The 19820-nt window shown below is 39.8% G+C and overlaps 2 protein-coding genes across 2 annotated transcripts in view; one reads left to right on the top strand and one right to left on the bottom strand.

The window, feature by feature from the left end:
* Positions 1–19820, bottom strand: part of nav3 (neuron navigator 3) — a 285935-nt gene that overhangs the window by 161312 nt on the left and 104803 nt on the right. Inside the window, exon 9 of the mRNA XM_055153752.1 lies at positions 13281–13389. Within this exon, the coding sequence (XP_055009727.1) occupies positions 13281–13389 (109 nt within the window). The remainder of the gene's footprint in view (positions 1–13280; positions 13390–19820) is intronic.
* On the top strand, positions 2324–3549 carry LOC110165881 (uncharacterized). Its single transcript, XM_020931070.2, has one exon. It carries the CDS (start codon positions 2503–2505, stop codon positions 3244–3246), a length of 744 nt encoding a protein of 247 aa, XP_020786729.2. The 5' UTR covers positions 2324–2502; the 3' UTR covers positions 3247–3549.

The following is a 19820-nucleotide window of genomic DNA, read 5'->3' as shown; positions in this document are numbered from 1 at the left end:
TGTTTATTGATGATTACATCTGATGTCTTTAACATTTCATGTGGGTGTGAAGCCAACTGAAAGCACTACTCTGTTTGAAGCTCTGTCACTCAAATTAGACTTAATCTGAGTTTTTCTACCATAATTTTGATTTACCTTTCATTTAAATAATTCTTGAATAATATGTATTAATAGCATAAGTATAAAAAAGAGTCAACAGATAAGAACTGTCATATATCTTATCTTATGGAACTTTCAGATGAGCTATAACCATCAATTATACGTGTCTGTGTATTTATATACTAATAGGTATGAATACTAACATGTACATGGATTAGTGTGTGTGCATGTATGAACATCGACGTGTATTGGATTGTGTGTCTGTATTGTGTATGTGTGTATACCAAAAGAATTAAGTACCTGTTCTTTCCTGTACTCATAAAAGATGAATTTTGTGTTGATTTCTGTAAATAAGTCTGCCACCTTGTATCCTGTTCTGTATGTTAATAGGGTTATGCAAAATAAGTGTTAAAACTTCAGCCTAAACCCCTTCGGTCTGTAGAATAACTTTAGTGATATGCATAATTTCTGTGTTAAATCATTACAATATGATTAATGATTACGTTAAAATAAACTAACAAACTAACCAACGAACTGGTGTTGTTTTGTTCAGTTCCGTGGTAGCCTTAATAGAGACGCACACCACAGAGCCACACTGCATCGTTACTCCTCTATAGGGTCTTCGTAAATATATACATCTGTTCAATTAAATTTTAATCATTAACTTGATCAACTCAAATTGAAAGTTAAAAACAGCCACAATGCAAATAAAGATTAGATAACTTGTGACTTGGTAGTTTTACTTTCTTTTTGATTTCAGGAGGAGGCTATATAAAGAGCTGTGCTTCAACTCTCACTCAGACAGACGCTGACTGATCTGACGAAAAGGTAAGGATTATTTTAAGTTAATTTGTCTTTATAATTTAATCAAGATCATTTGGGTTTCTCTCTTTTACAAAATAGTAATACTTATTGTGATTCATTTAATTATTTCTCATAATGGATAAAGTATACAGTAGATAAACTAGAACACTTTCATTCAAGATCAAGTAAAACTCTGCTCACTGTATATATGTAGTAACTATACAGTAAATAGTTTTTCTACACTTCAGCCTGTCAATCACTTTGGGCTCAGTTATGGAGTGAAAGCAGAAGAGAAACCAAATTAATTTAGTTTATGACTCCAATTTATTAAACAAAATAGGAATACTTCCTCATGCTCCATCTATGTGCTTAATGGTCACATTTTTCTATAGCGCTTTTCCACCTTCAAGACACTCAAAGCGCTTTACAACAGGGAACCACTCACCCATTCACACACACATTCACACACCAGTGTACACAGACACTGTGGGCAAGGTGGGTTAAGTGTCTTGCCCAAGGACACAATGGCAGCATTCATCTGTGGGAACTGGAATCACATCAGCCAAACTGTGGGTCAGTGGATCTGACCACTCAACCTGTGATGTTTATGTCGAGAGCTGGATTCAAACCGCCAACCTTTAGATCAGTGGGCGAATGCTCTACCAACTGAGCTACTGCCGCCCCTTAACATGTACATTCAACATTTTTTGAGATTTAACCATGTCATAATGGCATGTTTTTATTTTGCTGCATGATCCTAGTGGAAGAGATGCAATATTTGATACTGAGCAATGAAAGCTCTCTCACAGTCTCACACTTGTATGGAGACACACACAGAAACACCACACATGTTTTCATGTAAGCTGCACATGAACTAAACGTAATGTCAGAACCAAAAAACATGAGGACAGCACACAACATGAGCTCACTCTCTATGCATATTTATAATGGAAGAGCAAGGAGAAAAGAAATGTGTGAGAATGAAATGCTCCTAAAGAGGAACAGGGGTATACAGTCTGCGGCGGGAGCTGTTTGATTCTTAACATTTGAGGTTTTGAAGTTGGGACCCCTTTACAGAATGGCAAAGCATCACAAATATTTGTTTGAGAATTGTTGCTCAAGTCACACCTCCCCAATATCAGGAGAGGCAGATTATCTCATTGTCTCAGCAGTACTGATTTCTTCTCTTCCTTTTTTCAACCACAGGAAGAATCATATCCTGTCTTTCCCAAACAGCAGACACAGCAAACAGAAGGTGGGTGAATAGATTTATACATATCATGAAAAAGTTCAATATATTTGGTCACTTAAAAACATGTTTTTTTGTTGATGCTATTGACAAAAATCATATAGGGACAATATGGAGAAAAGATTCTTAAGATATATGACAGAAAGCATCAAGTTATCTGATGGTCCTCCTGCTCGTTACAAGCTGAAACTAGACAGAGTGAACCTGGACAGGCAGTCAGATGAAGAATCAAAACTGAGGAAATTCACTCTTGGAAAACGTGATCCTAAATTCCCAAACAAATCCGTCCTCCTGGTGGGAGCGACAGGGACAGGAAAATCACTCTGATCAACGCCCTGGTCAACTATGTGATGGGCGTCAAGTTTGAAGACAAAGTTTGGTTTGAAATCATCACCGGTGACAGAGACAAATCTCAGTCTGAGAGTCAGACCTCAGAAGTGTCTGTTTATGAAATCTTTGGATTTGAGGGGGAAAGTGTCCCTTATTCTCTGACCATCATCGACACTCCAGGGTATGGAGACACCAGAGGAATAGAATATGATGAAATTACCACAATGAAACTCTTGGAACTCTTCAGTGCTCCTGATGAAGTGGATGGAGTAAAAGCATTAAATGCAGTGGGTTTGGTGGTGAAGGCCTCAGAGAACAGACTTGATGAGAGAATGGGATACGTCTTCAACTCAATCACTTCAATCTTTGGTAAAGACATGAAGGAAAATATTGTGGCAATGATAACACACTCAGATGGAATGGAACCAAAAAATGCCCTAAAAGCACTGGAAGACGCTAATATAAAATATGCTACAGATGAAAACGATGAGCCAGTCTATTTCCTGTTTAACAACCGACAAAATGAGAAGATTGGAAAAGGGAAACATGCAGAAAAGATAGCAAAAAATGTATTTGAACTAACTGAAGAGGGCATCTCAGAATTTACACAATTTCTGGGAGAAAAACAACCTCAGTCACTGAAGAAAACAGCAGAGGTATTGAATGAAAGGAAAAGATTGGTGGCCTGCATCGAAAACCTTAAAGATCGTGTTGAAGATATGGAAAAGAAAGAAGAAGCAATAAAAAGAACAGTGAAAGTTTGAAAACCCTTAAGTCATCTGGCAAAATGTATAAAGAAGAGACCTACAAAGATAAAGAACAGAATGGATGGTGGTGGTTCCCATGGTTTAATAATATCACTTGTAACAACTGCCAAGAAAATTGCCATAATAACTGTTTTTGGGGTTTACCCTCCTGTCCCATCATGGTAGAAGGCAAATGTACTGTCTGCTCTGGAAAATGCCCTGTGAAGGATCATGTACATGAGAACTGGAGATATGTGACCAAGACCAGACAAGTGGAAGACACCATTGAGGTTGATGACAAAGAAGCCCTGTTGAAGAGTCTGCAGGAGGAAATGCAAACACTTAAACAATCCAAAAATCAGTGTCTGGATGAGGTGTTTGAGGTCATAGAGAAGCTGGAGAAAATCGCTCTAAACGTGCACTCAGTGTCCACCTACATCCTCCTGCCTTTTCTGATTGAGAAGATGAAGGAGCAGGGAGATGAAGAGAAAGTCAAAAAACTGGAGAGAATGAAATATAAAATCGAAGATGAAAGCAAGGGTGGAGCTGAGTACTTATGGTCTAAATGTGTAAAAACATTCTCAGGGCTTTGGTCACAAAATAAGTGAATGTTTACATGAATCGGATTCATACAATTTTAACCATGTTCATTTGTGATAAATCAATAAAAATAACCAAATAAATGAATATATTTTCTGATTTTAAAAAGTAGCTCTTTAAGCAGCAGTAGTTTAGAGAAGCGTTTGGTTGACTGTTTGTAATTTCAATTATATCTCATCCATGCAGAAAGAACAAAAATGTGGCTGTTTGCTGCAGGTGTTCCAATCGGTAGGAGCAAATAGAGGGTGCTCTTGGAAAAAAGGATCAAGACTAAGACACAACGGATTCCAGGCACTGAAAAACAGTAGAAAAAGTTAACACATCGCACGAAAAATATAATTAAATGCTTTATTTGAATGGCCAAAGCCAACATGTTTCGACCTTAACTGGTCTTCATCAGAAACATGTTGGCTTTGGCCATTCAAATAAAGGCCTTTTACTTATATTTTTCCTCGTGCAATGTGTTAACTTTTTCTACTGTTTTGGAGTGCCTGGAATCCGTTGTGTCTTATATCTCATCCATGTTGTTTATTGAATTCTGTAAAGAAGCACTTTGCTTGCATACACTGAACCAGTCTGCTTCCAGTTTTTTGGGTTTTTTTTTTTAAATTGTAAATAACTATATTTTAAACTGCAATAATTTGTTTTCAGCCATTAATAATAAGGAGTTTGAATAGATAAATTTCAAAGTCAGGGTCATTCCTTTTCAAAGTTTTATCAATTTAAGATCAACAACAAATGAAAACAAGTCAATCAATGAACTCAATAATAACTGGAGAACCCTTGTGAGAACTTTAAAAAAAAAAAAACTGAAGCATTTATAGACATAATTACAACAAAAAACAGAAATGTATTATAATTGTATTATAAGAATAATAAAGAAAGAGGAAGAATGTTAGTGTAGTGTCTATATGCTTGTATTTGTGTTGAGTTTTTTTTTTCTTTGCTATGGATCTTACCTGGACAAATGTCAGAATAATTTTATTATCCCATATTTGCTAAATACTTGTGTGATATTCTATGCCTATGAGTTAACCATTTATGTACTACAATTCTTTGATTTATAATGTACCAATCACTTGTCACTTGTTGAATAACCTCTGTGTGTTTGACAACTGTGTGCAGTGTCCTATCGCTCTAGTGAAACTCGAGATGATTCCTCACATGAAGCCAACTCCCACTGTCACACATGCAAGAGTTATGATGGTGTCTGACCAAACCTAAGGCACCTCCTGATTGTTAATCATGTTTTATGTGTTTATACTATGCATAGCTGCACCAGTTTCTTATTATGTCTTTGCTGTTTCCCCTTCCCCTTGAGAATTATCGTTCTGTAACTAGGGCCTCCTAATGAAATAAAAAGAGGAGAACGGCCTTGAGTCATCAGAACGTGTGGAGACTGTTGGTTTTGATGCCCACTCTCTGCCCGTTCTCCTCGCGAGTAAAACTGAATTAATCTCTTGTCTTTCTTCTTGTTTACAATGTTTAGATAAACCTAACAACAAATGAGGGATTTTACGAACATGTGTTGAGTTATTACCATAGACTGTTCACAGCGTTTGGCTCCAGGCAAATGTAGCTAATCCAGGCCAGCAGTTACAGTTCCACATCCTTTCCTGCCCTTGTTTGGTGAAATCCTGCTTTAGGATTTATCTTCTATATTTTCTTCTGCAGTTTATCATCATCTAAATGTTTGATCATGACAAGACTAATATTAAAACCTGTAATCTACTGTAAAGTTAAACAGTGATCTCTGTAATGAAAAAAATGCCTATGTGCTTTATTTTGTTATATGATTATCTGCTATACAAATAAATCTTATGTTACTTTAATCCTATTCAGTGCATTTATTTTGCATGTTCAACTTGTAAAGACAAAGACTGGGACAATAGTTTATTAATATCTCTGGCTGTGCAGCTCGTCTCCTGCTGTCAGTGTGGATCTCCTCCAGCTCAGCTCTCAGCCAAAACAACAGGTGCTCTCCCTGATCTCGTGTGTTTATAAGAAGAATGAGGAAGACTGAACAAAACTCAATCAGAATAACTTTTACTTATTTAAAGGGCTCTCTGACGCATGTTATAATGTTGATTTCTGATCAAAAACAGATCTGGAGTTGTGTTTTATTTCAGTCACATGTTAAACACACAAGCATTGCACATATTTGTTTTTAAACTCATTACACCTTCTCTAGAATCAGACCTGGAATTGCCAGTCTGTCCTGAACAAAATGTAAAAGGAGCTGTTGACTTGAAAACTTCAGCTTCATGACATCACGAAGTGGAACAGAGCATTTTGAGTTGAGCTGCAGACAGACTAATAATACAGGATTACTCAAACATGTGAATGAAGCAAAACACACCTCCAGATATGTTTTTGATGTGATAACATTATAGCATGTATTAAAGGTCACAAGAGTCAATTTTGCGTAATATTAATAGCAGAATGGGCTGTTTCTTATATATGTTTTTCTCTTCTTAATTGCACATTTTTGGCTGGTGCGACTTATATTCCGAAAAATACAGTATTTATGTTTTCATTGTCACCATGGTAACTGTCGAACACTGCATCATAAACAAACATGCTGAACCTCCCCTCAGCATTGTAATGTCACTGCAAAGTGTCAATAATATATTTTTTTATGAGATTCTCCCAGTGATTTTGTCCCTGCGCCTGTTTCTCATCAGCACAGCTCCAGCTCTTGGTCTTCTTCTCTGATTAAATGCGCTGCTAAAACAATCGGAGTATCGATCAGGCGTCCTGCAGGTCTGAGGACGGAGACGGAGGAGAGCGAAACAAGCGCACCCGAGCGTCTCACCCACTCCACCGTCTGCCAGCCCTGTCCTGAGCAGAGCCACCGTCTACTGCGGGCAAAACGGGGGCAAAACACACACGGAGAAAACACTGCAGTGTCCGGGGACGAGGGCAAACTCAACTGATACTGCACAGTGACTGAACTGATACCACGCTTTGTTTTAGTAGTCTATATTTAGTCTGTCTCCCTCCCTGGAGCTCAAAGACGCCTCCTTGTGGCTGTTTTACGTAACAGCAAGATTATGTTAAAGTGAGGGAAATGGTTAAGGTTAGAGTTAGGATTATATTAATATTTTGGGGTAGTAACATGTTAGCAGAATAAACTTTAAAACACAAATTGGTCACCAGTTAGAATGTTTATTGATGAACATTTCCTGGGAGTGTGAAGCTGACTGAAAGCACTACTCTGTTTGAAGCTCAAATTAGACTTAATCTGAGTTTTATTTTCACACAATCCGACCAGAAAAAGATGTTTTAGTAAACAAATAAAATTTAAATCACAAGCTACTAGGGGTGTGCAAAAATATCGAAATATTGATATATCGTATCGTTCAATGTGATGATCGGGAGCTGATGTATAAATATATCGCCAAGAGGTGTATTTTACAAAATTATTTTATTACAACGCTACAGTTTTGTGGCTTGTGTAGAGAAAGGAAACTCACAACAACAACACATGTGACATTTTCACTGTTTTGATGATTAAAATGGGCGTTTTTCATATGAACTTTGCACAAGAAGTGGTTTAACAAAGACTTTTAGTATCACAGCCATGATTTAACCTTTACTTTTTATTGAACCATATCGAATCATTTTTAACTATATGTTATCGAATCGAAAGCGCACTGTATCGAGATATGTATCGTATCGTGGTCTATGTATTGAGGTATGTATCCTATCGGTAACTTCTTAATGATATCCAGCCCTAAGCTACAGTATTCAGCCAGTTTTTCACTTAGGCTGCGTTCAGACTGCAGCCTGAAGTGACCCAAATCCGATTTTTTGGCTTCTATGTGACCGGTATCCGATCTTTTAATGTCAGTCTGAACAACACAGATCCGATTTTTTCAAATGTGACCCAGGACACTTGGATATGTGCTCCTGAAACTGAAACATATCTGATCTTTTGACATGTGACTTCAGTCTGAACGGCCAAAGTGCATTCATCCACCTACACGTTATCAACAAACCACAAACGTCACTATTCTGCGCTGAAATAGGCGAAAATTGTTAATGAACTCCGTGTCACTGAAGTGAAGCACATCACCACTCACCACTCTTGGCTCCGTCTCCACATCCACACGTTCACTTCAACGGACTGACCCACAAAACACCACGGCCAAAAACCTTGTCCTTCTCCTTCTCAATCTCCTCCTTAAAACAGTTAAGTTGTTCCTGTTCTGGCTCCGGTACGAGAGGAACTTTAAAATCTCCAGGTGCTCGATGCTGCGTCCATGTTTGGACAACTTCTGTAAACACAGAGCACGCTCGCACGGTTGACGTCGTCGTGTCTCCAGTGCACATGCGGGACACTTTTGGGCCTGTTTAATTTTCACACTGGAGTCACAGACAAGTCGCATTTAATTGGAAATGTGAACGACCTCGCAAAAACATCGGATTTCACAAAAAAATCGGAATTGAGCATTAAACCCTGCAGTCTGAACGTAGCCTCTCACATTTTTGTTCAAAATCAAATGCCTAAAAAGGAAATATGTTGTTTAAATCTACTTAAAACTTTTATGTCTGCATTTGCCAAAGCGTGAATTGTGTCACCATAGTAACAGACCATTTTCACAACGGCTGGAAGTGCCCCGCTGTAGGTTTGAGGAACTTGTGGTTAATGGTTTCCTATGATGAAATATCTGTGGAAATGTCTCACGTATTTTCCAACAGCCTCATAAATCCCATCACCAAATCTTCAACCAAAAAGGTCCACAAAGGATAAACATTATAACATGAACAATTTATCCACAACTATCAAGGTACAGGTTTGTTGAGAAACAAATATTTCCCTTATAAGACGTACTGCTGGTTGACCGTAGACTGGTGCTCAATACAGTGAATAATTGAAATATGTGCATGTTTAACACAAATAGAATGAATAAATACTGATGGCTCATGCTAAGATGCTTAATTAAAACCACACACTAAATATTAAATATTCACTTTATCAAGGTAGATTTTCCAGAAGTTTGCAGTAAGAAGTAAATTTTTAAATGATATAAGGTAATTTGGGCCAATTCACCTGGAAGCCTGAGGGCCAAGAAAAATGTGTCTGAGGGCCGCATTTGGCCCATGGGCCGTAGTTTGGACATGCCTGATGTAGATATTAACATAGACAGAGATTTGTGCAGTTCGAATGCTAGAGATGTTCACAGATTACATGTCTCACATTTAAACTGCACAAATATCTACATCTTGAAATCGATTTTTAATTTTAATTCTAGAATCAGTCTGAGTTCACAAGTTACTTCTGTTTTATTCATGACCATAGTAGTTTGCTCAGTGTGTGACTAACGCGTCGTCGTTGTTCGCCTTTACGTTTTCGTCTTTCTTCCCTTGATGGTTGTGGATAAATTCATCATGGGAGAATGTTTATCCTTTGTCGACCTTGTTGGATGAAGATTTGGTGATGGGGCAGATTTATGAAGCTGGTGGAAAATACCCGAGACATTTCCACCAGACATTTTACCATAGAAAAGCATTAACGTACATTAACGAACATCACCACTGCAAAATATCAAGAGACAGAAATTAACCAGAGCTACGTGAGAACTTGCGTCTCTTCGTCCCGACTATCTAACCAACCTTCTTAACATTATTTTCCTACAGTGTCAAATTATAAATGAGAGATTCTTATCAGTACAAAATCAATTATAAACGGTTTCATTTTCAGGTTTCATTTCTCGTAACCACAGGAGTAACTGCCCTGTATTAACCTCTTTATACCAGAGGGGGCGGTAGAAGGTGGGAAGTGTCCGTCTTCCTGCGCGTCTCATTATTCTTGTCCTGATGGAGGTGAAGCCGTTTAATTAAATCCGGGAAACACGAAGCCCGGTGTCACGGCGACAAATCAACCAACCACCAGAACATCGTCAGTGTCCAAGACGAGCTACGGAACGTCGTCTCCCGAATTAAACGCAGCGTGTGGTAGGTTTGGACTAAACAAGGACTAAACCAGGACAAAATGAGGACTAAATCAGAAGTAAATCAGGACTAAACCAAGAGTAATCCATGAGTAAACTAGTAATGCATGAGGACTAAACCAGTACTACACAAGGACTACTCTAGGACTACTCCAGGACTAAACCAGGACTAAATCAGAACAAAACCAGGACTAAATCAGAACAAAACCAGGACTAAATCAGGACAAAATTACAACTAAGCCAAGACTAAACCAGTACTATACAAGGACTACTCCAGGACTAAACCAGGACTAAGCCAAGACTAAACCAGGACTAAATCAAGACAACATCAGAACTAAATCAGTACTACACAAGGACTACACCAGGACTAAACCAGGACTAAAGCAGGATTAAAGACGGATTAAGCTAATACTAAACAAGTGACTAAACCAGAACTACATCAGGACTAAACCAGGACTAAATCCTAAATCAGGATGAAACCAGGACTAAATCAGAACTACGTCAAGACTAAACCAGGACTATACCAGAACAAAACCAGGACAACACCAGGACTAAATCAGGACTAAATTAGGACTAAACCAAGACTAAACCAGTACTACACAAGGACTGCTCCAGGACTAAACCAGGACTAAACACGGACTAAATCAGGACAAAACCAGGACTAAACCAGGGCAAAATCTGAACTATGTCAGGACTAAACCAGGACTATACCAGACTACACCAGAACAAAACCAGGACAACACCAGGACTACATCAGGACTAAATTAGGACTAAACCAAGACTAAACCAGTACTACACAAGGATTATTCCAGGACTAAACAAGGACAAAATAAAGACTAAATCAGGATTAAGATAGTACTATACAAGTGACTAAACCAGAACTACATCAAGACTAAACCAGGACAAAATCCTAAATCAGGACTAAACCAGTATTAGGTACTACAGAAGTGACTAAACCAGAACTAAATCAGGACTAAACCTGGATGAAACCAAGACAAAATCAGGACTAAACCAGGACAAAATCCGAAAACAGGATGAAACCAGGACTAAACCAAGGACTAAATCAGGACTAAACCAGGACTAAACATCAAATATGGAACCTACCTGGACCACTGAGGGACTACACAGATGTAAGGCCACATAGTAATATAAAAATAGTATGATTTAATGTTTTTTTACTTTAATTATCATGGTGTAAATATTCGTATCGTGCCAAGATTATTTTCTCCTGTACAGATGCAGTCTTACCCACATGTCTGAATCATCATCATGAAGCGTCCTGCTGGTGAGTCACGGTACTGCACGCTTTTGTTCGGCGAAGGACGAGTGTCTTGGTTTGGAATAGAAAGTGCTGAGCCATGGGACGCTGTGTGGGCCAGAGTCTGTTTTTATCAACGCATGAATCATTTTTGCGTCTTTTGTTTTGGAGATGACACGAGAAGAGGCCGAGAGAAAAGACAAGACGAAAAGCTTCAGCGCTGTTTCACTCTGACAAGTGAAGCGAGACGGAGAGGACGGAGAGGATCGGACATGTGGACTAAAGAGATAAAAAAGAACTTAAAGGCGCACTGTGGAGCTTTTCTGGTGGAGAGTCTGTCACATTGCTCTGCCTTAATTTTATTCAGTTACAGGTGGTTTTAAAGCTCAAAAATACCTAGAAAAATATTCTGACTGTGCGCGGGGTCGCCTCTCCACAGATCTGACCTGTAACTTGGTCTGGTTTGGTCTCCATAAAGAAAAACATTTGATGGACCCTCTAGAAGTTACATAATGCAGCTTTAAATGGTTCATATTACACTATTTTCTCATCTATGTTATAATGTTGTTTCCTCATCACAAACAGACTTGGAGTTGTGTTTTGTTTCATTCACACATTTTTAACACACAAATCCTAAACATTTAGGCTGAGTTCTTCTCCCAGACACTCTGTTCCACCTCGTGATGTCACGTGGTAATACAGAAAGTGCTCCACTGTGTTTTTAAAAGTTACACAAAGCACCTTCAAAGACGCTGTATGTGAATTTTACTGTGTCTTAAAAACATGAAAAACAGAATTTCTTTATGAGAAACGCTTTTTGCAGTGTTCCAAAGTTTTTCCTCACTTACCTTACGCATTCTGAGCAATGCTAACTAGCAAGCTCACAATGCAATTCCTGATTATCAGACACAAAAATGCTTCATAATTAGATTAGGGCTGTCGTGGTTAGGGAATTTCTCCTGCGGTGCGGTGTAGCAGCTCAGCAGCGCGGTATGCGGTGATATCGCACCCTCTCCCCCACCCCCACATCCCCCGGAGTTTATAATATTTCCATCAGCACTGAAAACTCTCTCAGATGCACATGTACCTTGATTGTCACATGTGGATATAGCATGTGTAGCAAGAAAAGTAACATTTGGCTTTGGAAAAAGTGCCGCTGCTCTCTCCAGCTCTCACTGTGGCAGCTCGGGTCAGAGTCCTCAGAGTCCTCCAGGTCAGAGGCTCCAGGTCGGGTCAGAGTCCTGTCCAGAGTCGCCAGGTCGGGTCAGAGGTCCAGGTCGGGTCAGAGTCCTGCGCCAGGTCGGGTCAGAGTCCTGCGTCCAGGTCGGGTCAGAGTCCTGCTCCAGGTCGGGTCAGAGTCCTGCTCCAGGTCGGGTCAGAGTCCGTCGGGTCAGAGCTCAGGTCGGGTCAGAGTCAGAGTCCTGCTGTCCAGGTCGGTCAGAGTCCCTCCAGGTCGGGTCAGAGTCCTGCGTCCAGGTCGGGTCAGAGTCCTGCGCCAGGTCGGGTCAGAGTCCCGCTCCAGGTCAGGTCGGGTCAGAGTCCTGCGCCAGGTCGGGTACCTGCGGTGAGAGAGCCCCTAGCACGAGCATGAGGAGCAGGTGTCCGCAAAGCGCAATCGGGCGACGGCCGCACTTAACTCTGTGCGGCGTGGAGCTGCGGCGGTCCTTTCACCTGCGGTCACCTGATGGTCTACACGGACGCACCTTAGTCCTGGGTTAGTCCTGGGTTATCACAGTCACAGGCAGTAACAGGTGGAATGTTCTCGGGTCCGGGTGGGTGCGGGTCTCTAAAAATGGACCTGTGCAGGACTCTGGGTCGGGTCACGTTGGTCATATGCAGTGATTGCAGGTCTTAGTACCGCGGTAATTCATTTTTGCCGTTATTGTGACAGCCCTAAATTAGATACTTACAGTACACAGAGCACTTCTTTTCCCCATTTTTCCCTATTGACCGTATGGTGTTAACTTAATCTCATCAAAATATCCAAAATTCACAAATGTTATCATTGTTCTTCTTGTTACTGAACCTTAAAAATCTCTAATAAACAACAAAAAGCATCATAACAGTATTAATTTTGGCCTAGAAAGTTGTGACGTCATCTGAGCAGCGACACAGTAAATGAGAACTTTGATGACCAACTAAAAATCTGAAATATTTATTGGAATATATCAATGTGATGATCTGATTTTTTTTACAGATTTTTTGAGTCATCCATCACACGTAGAGCGCAGTGTTACCTGTGTGTGATCTGTGTTCCTCTCAGGCTGGACATGGTCTCCTCCAGGTTTTGTCTCAGATCTGCGATGTTCTTCACCGTCCTCATCCTCCGTGTCTCTGGGTCTTCTCCTGAAAATCACACAAACATTAACGGTTTCATTACAAAAATCGTAGTATAATATAATATAATATATATATATATATATATATATATATATATATATATATATATATATATATATATATATAAGGTAATGCAGTTTTTGTTAGTTTAAAATGTCTAATAATTGTGGGTAACATGATGGACGTGAACAGAAAATACAATGTAGAAGCACCCAGAAGCACTCAGGAGTTGACGGGTAAAATTATTGGGTGTTATCTTACAAAAAAACTCTAACTTTTGTATATGCAACTGAGGCTTCACTAATGGCTTTCAGTCAGAGAGGTCAGAACAAAAGCAGTTTCACAAAAATGGCCTGGAATTGTCAGGGATTAAAGCAAGAACAGTGCTGTAGCCGATCTAATTCTATATTCTATATTGGTTTGAACACACTGTAGGTTGGAGCGCTCCTGACATGTGACTTCATTGATTGGCAAAGACGCGTCAGAGTAAAACAATGGAGTTTGCTCATGACTGACAGCCAACACGAGCTAACCCATCCCCTGTCTGTCTCTGTGTGTGTGTGTCTCTGTGTGTGTGTGTGTGTGTGTCTCTGTGTGTGTGTGTGTCTGTTAGCACGTCGCTACAGTTAACATGAGGCTACAGACACGTGTCAGTCAAACACATGTACATCGGCTCACACTTCATGTTCACTCTACATCATCGACATCTCAGCTTCTGGAGCAGACAGTCTAGACAACACAGAGCCACAGCAGTGAAGGGCCCATGCTCCTCTATGAGAAACACTGGGAGACAATTGAAGGAGCATTGAGTACAGGCATGTGCAAAAATACTGAAAAATGTAACGATATCGTATCGATATCGTGAGCTGCTGTATCGACATATTGCCAGGAGTATTTTTTAAACATATTTTACCAAATTACAGTATTTTTTTTAACTATAAGTCGCACTTTTTTCATGGTTTGAGTGTTTCCTGCAACTTATACACTGACAGCCATGAGAGGCTCTAGTCTTGTGTGTCAGTATCAGCATCTGCTACTATGATTACTTCTGTACTACAATCACAAAATTTAAAATTTTACCAAACTTATAAAGACAACTGAGAAGACTGAACTCATATTTTGCAAGTTGCAAGAAGCGAAATATACAGCCAAAATGACCAGCAAGTGAGTGAGAAACTTGTGACAACTGCAAGGATGAAACTTCACTGAAAGTCACTGGATGGATGGACAAAGCCTGGACTCCAGTGACACTGAAACCATCCTGTCGGGATTCAGAAAGACCAGGAATAATTCTAACTGGAACTAACGCTGAGTCTGACAACAGCTACACAGAAGATGAGCGGTTTTATGTATTTTAGCATGTCAGTATGTGTAAGTGTGTGTGCGTGTACGTGCATGTGTGTCTGTGTCTGGGTTGTTTGGTTGTGTGTACATTTTTGTATGAAAAGCGCTTCATAAATAAAGTTTGATTTGATTTGATTTGAAGAGGACGCGGCGCTCTGTTTACCTCCGGAGGTCACGGAGTTGTTCAGAAGTGACACCGAGGATGAAGAATTGAATGGATTTAGTGATTTGGAGTGAGATGGAGAGTTTGGTAAACTTGTTCTGTTCTGTTGTTTATGTTATAGTTTATCTGAAGAACTGTTCATATGTGATGTTAGCCTGTTGTATAAGTATTTTTGAGCTATAAAACCACCTGTAATTGAATAAATGTAAAGTAAAGCTGTTTAATGAATATTCCAGGCAGAGCAATAACATCTCCATAGAAACAAGCAGGTGACGGACCCACAAACAAAGTCAATTTAGCATAATATAGGACCTTTAAGCACGAGGGAGTGAGTAGAATACAGTTTGCGTATCCTTCTCATTAAGTATTCAGTGAGCTCTGCAGATATCGGCAAAGTGACTGTGCCTAAAACCAGGGCTTAATCTGAGCAGACGGATCAGATCCTACACTGGAGTCTGCGGAGGAGCGAGGCCCACCCAGGCAAAAGGCTAAAGCTACAATACAATCAACAGATTCAAGTGCGGAAAGGCCAGCCAATGAGGGAGTCTATCAAACGACAAGTATGTCTAAAAGGTCTAAAGGTTTGTTTACCATTTCCACTGTGAGGAAGGCTTCAAGTGACTCTTTACTTGGTTAAAATGTATTAGTGCGCAATAGAAATAATCGCTGACCAGTCAAACAATAGTAACAACAACAACTAAACTAATCTTTGTCTGGTTCAATAAATGATTCCAAGAGACCGTGGAAAACTAAAGAGGCAAAAGATCTAATTAATCGTTTTATTTACATAGTGCCTTTCATGACACTCAAAAACGCTTTACAGAGCATTATTCAATCACTCTACACTGTGCTGGTAGAATAATACTTGTAGCCACAGCTGCCCTGGGACAGACTGACAGAAGCGAGGCTGCCAAACTGCGACATCGGCCCCTCTGACCACCACCAACACTCAAACACACCATTTTCATACTTGGCAATGTAGGTGAACTGCCTTGTACAACAAGCCCTCCTGTGGCTCCTGGTATTTCCAGAGATCTTCCATCCAAGTACTAACCGGGCCCAGCTGGTTAGTACTTGCTTAACTTCTGAGATCTGACGAGATGAGGCTTAGCTTTTCTTCTTTATTTCCATGATTATTAGGATTGTAGATATTTTTGCAGCATTACAAAACAAAAACAAAACATAAACCACGACTACATGGGTCATGACAGGAAGGGTCTGAGCTGAAACAAAGGCACCAAACGCATAAACAACAAGTTTGCATTCACAACTTCACTCACTGTACATATAAGAGACAAAATATAAATTAAAACTAACAAAACTCAATGCACAATTCATCAACTATCAACTCCAGAGCGCCGTATTTTCCAAAACACAACACCCTATACTCTTTTTAAAAGGCTTTTACAGAAAACACAATCACTTTCTTCCTAGTTCTTATCTTCATTTTTCTTGATTTTTCTTGATTTTTTTTTTTCGTACCAACTAATAGCAATGTTAAAAAAGGCACAAAAGTTTGTCGTTTATGATCGTACAAAATAAACCACAATGAGAATTTTAAAAAATTTAAGGATATTTTGTTTTCATTTATGGTCGAGCAAACTAATACTAACACTAACAAAGGTGCAAAAGTTTATCGTTTATAATCATACAAAATAAAAAGTAATGTTAAAATAATATATATTTTTTTTTAAGCATGTGTTTAGGAGTTAATAGTTGTATTTTTTTTGTTTTTATTTTTTTCATTTATACTATTTGTACCAGTGGAAGCACAGTAAATTAGACATTTGCCCTGACACCTTTTTAAGAAGGCTGTAAAGTTAAAATGATTTGACATTTGATTTTGTATATTTGATTATAGAGTCCCATACAGTGTAAAACTTAGTTGGTTGGGCTCTCAAATCATATTTAAAAGAAACGACATGAGGTCACTTATCCATTGTGAGGATTTTGGAGCAGTCAGAAACTTCCATTGTAATAGGATTCGTCTTCTGCTATAGGAGCTGAAAATGAGATAATATCCATGTCACGTCTATTATATTGGTTTGGTAGTATTCCAAATATAGACAGATTGTAGGATTGTAGATTCTCACTGAAGGCATCCAAACTATGAATGGACATGTGTGAAATGTAGCCAACAAAAAATAAACTCAAAACTCCTCAAAACTTGCTTTAGATAAAAAAAATATATATATATAATAAAAATATCCACCCTTTGGTTTACACAAAGACACAGCTGTGAAGTGAAAACCATTCCAGGAGACTTCATCAAGAAAGTCATAGACAGAAGGCCAAGAGACTTATGCCGGACGTACACTGTGCGATATTTTCGGTCGTGTCACTCAGCCCCAGCTTAAACTGTACGACCAAACCACAGGGTTTAAAAGTTCACAGCTCACGAATCATGTTCTCACACTGTACGAAATGATGCTCGGACGCGACCTGCCTGCGCACACTGAACGTTCACATAACGACCGGAGTTGTTGTTCCAGAAGTAGAAAACCACAGAATTAGAAAAACACAGACGTGCGGAGACACAATGCTGATCCAGGCAGAAAAACAGACGCGCTGCTTTGGTAATTTGTGCCATTCTCTGCGCAGACAAGCCCAAAAAGAAGAGGTGACGAATCTGGTCAAAGAAATGTCTGGGCAGACGTGGGCAGACGTGGGCAGACGTGGGCAGACGTGGGCAGACGTGGGCAGACGTGGGCAGACGTGGGCAGTACGGGTTGTCAGTTCTTCAGAAGGAACTGGAGATAAGTAACATCAAGTTTTTCACCAAACTTCTGTTCTGTGTTGCTCGATTAGCTGCGCCTCCATGCCCTGTGTCCAAAACACCATCGTCCTCCACAACCTCATATCCTGCTTCCACTTCTGTGTCCGCGTGTGCTCAGTTTGGCAGATTCTGGCAAATCGACTCATGGAACGACTTCAACAGAGCGAAACCTTCACGAGAGGCGACTGGATTTCAAACAAGTTTGATTTTCTTGCGACCTACGAATGCCGATCGTGAGGTATAAATCGGTTCTCATTACTCCATGTTTACTACATGAAGCACAACACACGATGAAACCAAAACTCGGCCCGATCTCCAAAACAGCGAAAAATCGGCTCAAAAAGGGTCAAAAATCGCACAATGTACGCCCAGATTTACTCTCTTTTGACAAAGCAAAGGGTGGATACTTTGAGCATTTAGTTGGCTTAACTGATACAAATTTTGAGACATCCAGGAATAAGATATTATAAGCAAATTAAAATGAAAATAACTGGTCTTACTCAGATTTAGAATAAGCTAAGTAAGTCCAGTTATTTTAGTTTTAACTCACTTATCTGACTTCAACTTTTTTGTCTTTACTTGCATAATTCCATTCATCTTGCATTATATATTTGATGTCTTCTGTCTGTATCTAAAATGTAAAAAGCAGTAAGCATGAAGAAAAACAGTGAATGAGAACGAATGTCCAAACTTTTGACTGGTAGAGTTTTAGTCTTAAACAATACGCCCATAAAAGCATCCAGCTGTGCGAAGGTAAGCAACTTCCTCTTGGACAACTTGAGGTTTGGAGAAAGCAATTTCATGGTCGAGTGGAAAAGTTTAATGCAACGTTTTGATTCGAAAGTGCTACCTCTACTTTAAGTTATAACACCAACAGCTGCCCGATGCATTTAGCGATATACTGTATTATTACATTACAGCGTAGTGAGGCAGGAGTAAAGACACAACAGGCTCTGGCCAACAGTGTTTTTAATTTGTTTTAAAGGTCCTATATATTACGCAAAACTGACACTTGTGAACTTTTAGCCATATTAGAATACTTCTATCTAATCAAAAACAGACCTGAAGCTGTGTTTTGTTGGTTGATACGTGCGGAGTGTTCGGAACACAAACCCAATCAGTTCTGTCATGGCCCGTACAAAATTCTATATTCCTTGCACCTCTGCTGGTGTGTACTTGTGGAGCTCTGGAGCTGTTTTATTGTCACATATATAACTTTTCCCCACACTCCACTTTGGTGCCTGATAATGAGGCAAAGTTTACAGACTTTACCCACACGGGCAGTGCTTTTAAATGCCACAGCGCTCACAGATTGGTTCAGATGCCATCACCATGTATGCACTTGTACCGTCCCACTCCAGCCTCCAGCAGAGAAGTACAGCCCCACCTGGACATGCCCACTTGCGCTAAAGGGTGAAATATAGTTCTGCGTCGACTCAACGCTCACTGCTGGCGTCGCCTTGTCGCCGTGGTTTTTGATTTATGGATCTGCGTCAAGGTCTATGCACCGTGAAGTAATTCACTGCCAAAACGCTAGGGGGCGACCATATCTGTCCATTCAAATATACAGTCTGTGTGTATGACCCACAGACGTATAATCTCTGAAAAGTTTGAACATGAACGCGACAGAAACACAGAACAGACTCACCATCAGCAGAACACCCCTCTGTCACAGAAAGAACACTCATATTCCACTGAGTTGTGTCCTTTTTAAGTCCGAGAGAAGCTGACCGCGTACAAGGAGCGAGCTGTTTTATGAGCGCTTTGTTTATGCAAGTTAGCCATGCGGTTTTAAGTTTTGTTTCTGTAAAACGTAAACACATATCCGCAAAGCTGCATTAAACACATTATTTCTCAATATATACTGAAAGGAAGAAAAGCTGACAGGAAATGTCTACAGAGCGGTGATATGGAGGACCAATCACAGCTCTTATCATCTGCGTCGCTTCCCCTGCTGTCTCCGTCGTTTTGACGCGTAGTTAGAAAATTTCGGAGAGGCACGTCAGTCGACGCAGAGGCTCTGTGTAGGGGGTACGCATCAACGCAGACTCTCTGCATCGTGACGCAGACGATTTGACACTGGACCGTAAATTGGCCTTTAGTCCTAAGACTCGGGGCAAGAGAGGACCTCTAGTGTCAATACAACTTAATGGG

The sequence above is a fragment of the Boleophthalmus pectinirostris genome, unplaced genomic scaffold, assembly GCF_026225935.1.
Source record: "Boleophthalmus pectinirostris isolate CB_2022bp ecotype Guang Dong unplaced genomic scaffold, ASM2622593v1 HiC_scaffold_18, whole genome shotgun sequence".
NCBI lineage: Eukaryota > Metazoa > Chordata > Actinopteri > Gobiiformes > Gobiidae > Boleophthalmus > Boleophthalmus pectinirostris.
This window is presented reverse-complemented; position numbering and strand designations above follow the sequence as displayed.